The sequence below is a fragment of the Capricornis sumatraensis genome, chromosome 16 (assembly GCF_032405125.1).
Source record: "Capricornis sumatraensis isolate serow.1 chromosome 16, serow.2, whole genome shotgun sequence".
Lineage (NCBI taxonomy): Eukaryota > Metazoa > Chordata > Mammalia > Artiodactyla > Bovidae > Capricornis > Capricornis sumatraensis.
In genome coordinates this window covers 42,470,835-42,477,339 of record NC_091084.1, presented here as the reverse complement: position 1 = coordinate 42,477,339, position 6,505 = coordinate 42,470,835, and the positions used below count along the sequence as shown (strand labels likewise).

The following is a 6,505-nucleotide window of genomic DNA, read 5'->3' as shown; positions in this document are numbered from 1 at the left end:
TCAGTATCCCCATTGAGCAGATGAGAAAGCAGGCTGAGAGGCTAGATAACCTTCCAAGGGTCCTGTGGCTAGTGAGTGCCTGAGACCAGACCCACACCTGGGTTTGCCAGACTGCATATATCCAGATGCTCTTCTGTGAGAAGACCTACTCCTAGGGGCTGTCAGTCATTCCTAAGGTGTCTGGCTTAAACTAGAAAATGATTTTAAAGGCTGAGACCAGACTCTTTAGATGCAGGGTGGCGGGGCTGAGGCTGGCACGGGCTGTGGGGGCACAGCCCCAGCCAGGGCTTATCTCCTCCTGTCCATTCATCTCCCTTCACCTCCTCTTATCTCCCTCCAGATAGGAGCTAGTTCCTACAGCTCTCATGCCCACCCACAGCCCTCAATGCCACTCTGGCTCTTTCCCCTGGAGCTGTAAAATTAAGTTGTTCATTTTTCTTTTGGGGGAGGAGAGGAGGCAGCTTGCATTGGGAGGAGGCAGGTTCTTCCAGTTTATAAATTATTCTCTGGGAGTTGGGTCTAGCTTGATAACTCAGAACAGTTCACCATTTTAGACAGGGAAGAGTTGGTGACTTGGAGAACTGATTTTCAAAGCTTTTTTTTTTTTCCAACCTGGGGCATTCCTCAGATTCAGATCAGCTGCAGGTGATGGCGTCAGCATATATCTTCACATCTACCCAGTGCTTCCTTGGCCCAGGCTCTGCCATCACTCCTGTGTCTCACCCTCCACAGCAGCTCTGCAGGCTCTCATACAAAAGAAACAGCTGGGGCTCAGAGTTTATGTGGCTTATGTGAAGCCAGGTGGGCAGCGAGGGGCCAAGCTGAGCTTTGGACATGGCTTTAAGAGCCCCAAAGCCTGTGGTTTTCCTCTGTGCCACCTGGCCACCCCATACTACAGGATTCTGGTGGAATTCAAGTAGCTTTGCAGCTGTCAATTAGCTACTCCAGCCCTTCTTCAATCCCTGACATAGAAGTGATTCCAAAGATAGATAAAGACTGAGGATGTTAATATGCTCCGAAAAGCAGACAAGTCTTGTTCTCTGTTTATGCTCTCTGGGTGGTGGGTCCTACACAGGGGAAAAGTTGAAACACAGGAGGAGGCGAAGTTTATGTGAGTGATACCAATGTGAGCAGTGCAGACACTAAAGGTTCTGACTGATCCATGTGGGAGGGAATCTGTGTCTTCTCAGTCCCGGGTAGAGCACAAAGCCAGCTTTCGAAGTTGGTTGAATTTGTTGAGTTGAGGGGACCAGAGGACAGAGGCCTGGCTGCAGAGTAGAGTTTGGCTGGGTCTGAAGCAGGGAATGTACTATTCTCCCTTCTGCTGAGTCTGGTGCCCGGCCTGTTGGAAGCTCTTGGAGAAAGAGGGACAGGAGGGAGGTGTCCTATGCTGTAGCCCAAGCCACTTCACCCATCAGGATCTGGGTGTCTGGAGAGCTTGTCTGCCCCCAGCGAGGGGCCCCTCACAGGTGGCGCCCAGCCAGGCTGTGCATAACCTGCGTGTGTGTGCTTTCCTTCCCCCTGCCCTGCCAGTTTCTTTCCTCGTTGTGCCTGGGCAGTCCTCAGCTGCCTCCGTCTCCAGTCCACCCCTGCCATCTCATTTTCCCGAAGACTTATCTCACCCCGCTGCTCTGTCTCCTGTACCCCACAGCCCACTGGAGAAGCCAGGTCTCCTCTACAGTCTGCCCCAGACACCTTGTCATGAGTCCTGAATTCCCAGTGCCTTGAACTTGCTGTCATTCTGCTGCCATGCTGGTCCAGATCCGTGCTTTTGTATGGTCCGTTCCCAAGTTATCTGGCAAAATCCACCTCATTCCTAAAATCACAGCATTTAGGCATTTCCCTGTTGTGGCTCCTCTGGGCTTGTCCAGGCTTTGTTGAACATCTCCTTCCCTGGGCTTCCATGTGCTGTGTTCAGTTTTACAAGCGCTGGCCTGTTGTCTTGTAATCAACTATTTACGGGTCTGCCTTCCTCGCTAGGCCCTGTCTCTGTATCCTCCTCTAGCATCTAGGGTGATGTGTGGCCCTTGCTAAGGCACCAGTCAGTCAGTCAGTCAGTCAGTCAGTTCAGTCACTCAGTTGTGTCCAGCTCTTTGCGACCTCACAAATCGCAGCACACCAGGCCTCCCTGTCCATCACCAACTCCCGGAGTTCACTCAGACCCACGTCTTTCGAGTCAGTGATGCCATCCAGCCATCTCATCCTCTGTCGTCCCCTTCTCCTCCTGCCCCCAATCCCTCCCAGCATCAGAGTCAGTAGTTATTGCTTAATGAATGAGTAAAGGATTAAGGAAGAAGATAAACACCAACCTCTGCTTTCAGTTTTATAAGGCCAGCCCGCAATTCAAGCGCACCCACAATGGCGTTTCCGTCTGGAGAGTGGGAAGCTACCCAGCCCGAGGGCTTGTCTCTGTTTGCTGACCTCCTCCTGCCAGGCTTCTGTCTGGGGGAGCTTGGTATGCTCTGTCCTCTGTTTACAGACTCCCTCAAGCCCTCCTGACAGCGGGGCCAGCCCCAGCTCCTCCATGCTCATTTTCTTGCACCGGCTTCGGATTCTGGAAAAATAGCTAGTGCTTTGGAAAATCAGTCTAATTTATTTTTGTTCCTTTGAAACTTAAATGACTTTCCTAAGAAAATGCCTGAGGTTAGAGTGGTGCAGAGAAAAAAGAATGATGGCCAAAACCCCGGCAAGCTATTTTTGTGATGTGAATGAGCCTCCATCAGATTTCTCTTTCCTTTAGCACTTGTTCCAAATGGCTCCCAGCTTGGGCTTACAAAGCACAGACTCATTTTGTGCATCAGGAGGAGACCCACATGTCTCTCTGTCTTTCTGTATGTCTCACTGAAGTGGATGCTGTCCCTTCCAGCAGATCTGAGAAGTTGCCATTTGTTGTCTGTATTAAGAGAAGTCGCCCTCTGATAACTAATGAAGGAAGATGTAAAAGTGTGATGTTGAAAGATAGGTGGGATGGTGGTCATGAAATCTAGAGAGCTTTACTTTTTGGGAACTGTGCATTCGTGTCAAGTGGTTAGGTTACATTAATATTAGTCAATCAGTTTATGGTACCAAGAATTACAGGTTTTCAACAGTGTGAAATCTGGGTTTCTGGGTTTGTTTGTTTTCCTTTTGTTAGTTCCTACTTCCAGAACCATCTGGCTTATGGCAAGACTGACCAGATAATGTTGACATCAGCCAGGGTATGTCTTTGGCAATCTGTAGTTCTCTGCAGACAGCCAGGGGCGTGGAGTGTTGGGGAGAGAGATTGCCAGCAAGGCAGCATTTCCAGGTTAGATGGTATGATTATACCGCTCCTGTAGAGTATGTATGGTAGGTATTATGTTTAGTATGTTAGTATCTTAAAGGAATTGTATTTTTACCTCTCTGCACCCTCTCCCCAGCCTACCCTCGTCCATGGAGCTCACCTCTGCCTCCATCTACCTTTGCAGGTGTGACATTTCTCCAGGTACTTCATGGTGTTCTCCTCCATCCTCTCCACATCGCGGCTCTGCGTGGCTCCTGAGACATGGGGGAAAATGAGGATGAGAAGCAGACCCAGGCTGGGCAGATATTCGAGAACTTTGTCCAAGCTTCCACATGCAAAGGTACCCTTCAGGCCTTCAACATCCTCACCCGACACCTGGACCTAGACCCTCTGGAGCACAGAAACTTTTATTCCAAGCTCAAGTCCAAAGTGACCACCTGGAAGGCCAAGGCCCTGTGGTACAAACTTGACAAGCGTGGGTCCCACAAAGAGTATAAGCGAGGAAAATCTTGTATGAACACCAAGGTAAGGGAACCCCTGCATAGATGCTTCTTACCCTGTGGGGCATGTGGGGTGGTTTGTTGGGAGGTTAGGAAGCTGTTGCCATTTTGCCATCGTAAGGTTCTTAGCAAGTGTGGTCATGTTTTATTGTTTGACTCAGCTGAAGGTTACCTTTGTCTGTATATGCACAGCTTACCTTGGTCGGGGGATTCTATCCTATCGTAGTGGTCTCAGCAATTCTTCTTATGTGCTCTCTGAGGCACAGAATATAAAGTTGTCATCTTGAAAACTATTAATAACCTAAAGGCTGAGAGCTATGCTTTATTTGGTAGGGACTTTTAGGATTTTTCAGGAGACAGCATCTCAAGTAGGAGAGAATTGCTCCAAGGAGGTGAGGAGAGGAGCCAGATTATATGGAAGTTTTGCAACAAAGGACAGATAGTCTGAACATCAAGATTATATAGCTAAATAAAGCCAGATACCCCAAGTTAAGGAAATCAGTGCTTTTCTTTGCATGGGAAGATGCAAGAGTCTGGGCTCACAGAAATCATTCCTTTGATACGCACCTCAGCTATCTGGGGACAATGTCCTGTTTTTATATCCTGAGTCCCTCAGGGCTCACTGTAGGGAGTGGCTGCAGTCCTGTAGCTGCTCGATGGCAGGTATTCTTCTTTCTGAGTGCCCTTAAGGCTCACCAGCTGGCATTGGAGGGCTACAGTTGAGGATGACTTTTCACATCCTTGTTTATTGATATGGCAGGAAATAGTCCGCTCACCAAAGGCATGCTTGATGTTATCCTGTTTCCGCTATTACTACTACCATTACTTCTAGGAGCCATTATTTACCAAGTAGCTTCTCTGGGCCAGGCCCGTTCTGTATGAGGTCTCATTGAACAGTACGATAGTCCTTTGGGTCACTTAAGAGATATGGAACCTGCAAAGTCAGTCTCACTTAAGGCCACACAACAAAAAGGCAATCTCAGTCTCTCTGATTTTAGGGCCTATGCCCTGAAGTCCCTGGAGAGACATTTGTGCTCCTTTTGGGAACAAACATTTGAGAAAGATCCCCTGACTTGAATTGGCTAAGAAATAGGTCTTTGGTGTTTATTACTGTTTCCTCCCTCTCTTTCTCTTCCACTTCACATCTCTGCATTCTCCACCACCTCGTCCCCTTCCTCTGCTCAGGATCACACGTTGGTGACATCGGAGAACCTGTGCCTAGCACTTCATGTCTCTGATAGCTCTGAATCACCCATCTCTGAATGTGCAGCCAGAAGTCAAGACTTCCCTGGGGGCTGTCAGCCCTGGGCACTGGTCCAGGCTGTGTGTTTAGGTTAAAAGCAAGCATGCTGTATTTAGACCTCACAGGAGGTAGCTCAGCCAGAGCCCTTGGAATTCTAGTTGGTGCCAATCCTAGACAAGAGGATTGAACTCTCCATAGAGATCAGAACTGTTGTGTTTTTGTTTTGGTGATGCGGAGCTGTTGAGTCCACCGTGGGATACAGCCACTTTCCCTTGCCCTGGGGAAGACAGCTGCCAAGCTCCTCTGAGCCTGGGACACATAGACTGTACAGGGCATAGGAGGGCATTTCGTCAGGCAAAGCAGGAGTCGTTTTAGCCCAGAGCACACTAGCCATCCAGGAAGGGCTTGACCATAACCTGCTAAGCTCCAGCCTGACCCAAGAAGAGGAGAGCTTTAAAGAAAGAAGAGGGGGCACCAGGATCCTAAGTGCCATCCCCGCCCAGCACCTCCTTTCTAGCTGTTGTAGCTTCATGGTTGCTGGCTCACTGAGCAGCTCTTCAGAGTTCTAGGAGTGGGAAGCTTTTAACTTACAAAGCATCACCCTTTTCAGTAACCATATATAGTGGTTTCCTTTTTCAAAGGTCCTATGGAAGTTAGGTGGCTAGAGTGCAATATGTTTTCTCAAGGAAAATTTTCAGAGCTCTTACTGTATCAGAAAATGCATCACCCCATATACCCAACAGTTCCTAGCTACTGGGGACTCTCTTGGGGATTGGAGGACAGACCTTCAGAGGGAGTCAGCCAGCAGAGGGATGGAATGAAGGGGTGACCACCAGGAAGATGTCCTTCCAAAAACCACTGGCTGGTTGCCTAGCTTGCCTGGCCAGCCCCTGTTTTACAAGCTTTGATGGCTTGAAGTTGAGGAGTCCGTACATCTGGTGGTTGGCAGGTCATCAGTGATGTCTAAGATATTAAAACAAAGGGAAAGGACTCATGTGTTTCCCTAGTGATGCTGAGTAAGAGTGGCTCTTGTGCAGGAATTTTTACACCTTTCTCAGGAGGAGGAACAAAGACATCAAATGTGGTGGCCCATCTCATAAAAACTACCCGTTTCCTGAATTGTAGAAGACCTATTGGAAAATGCACTCAGTGTACAGAAAAAAGAATTCAAACAAAATATTGCTGTTCTTCAGTTTTGTTTGTGAAATTTAAAATTACTCAAATTTAAAATCAATTACTGGACTGTGGAAATAAAGAAAAATGGCTGTGACTCTTAGACGAATTTATTCACACATTTCAGAAACTCAAACTAACCTAAACAAAACAGGGAAATGATTAACTCACATGAACAGGATGGTCCAGACACTCAAAGTCTTTCCTACCCTCTCTTCTTCCATCTAAATATCTCTTAAATATTTTGCTCTGTCTTGGCTCCATTCTTCCCTCCTGCAAACATGTTTTCTCCGTGTTGCTGCTGCTGCTGCTAAGTCGCTTCAGTCA

General features: G+C 48.0%; 1 protein-coding gene across 5 annotated transcripts in view; it reads left to right on the top strand.

Moving 5' to 3' along the window:
• Positions 1 to 3,523: 3,523 nt before the first annotated feature.
• Positions 3,524 to 6,505, top strand: part of LOC138092617 (F-actin-monooxygenase MICAL2) — a 101,115-nt gene continuing 98,133 nt past the window's right edge. For all 5 annotated transcript variants that reach the window (XM_068988673.1, XM_068988672.1, XM_068988674.1 and 2 more), the window contains exon 1: positions 3,524 to 3,787. In XM_068988673.1, the coding sequence (XP_068844774.1) occupies positions 3,524 to 3,787 (264 nt within the window). The remainder of the gene's footprint in view (positions 3,788 to 6,505) is intronic.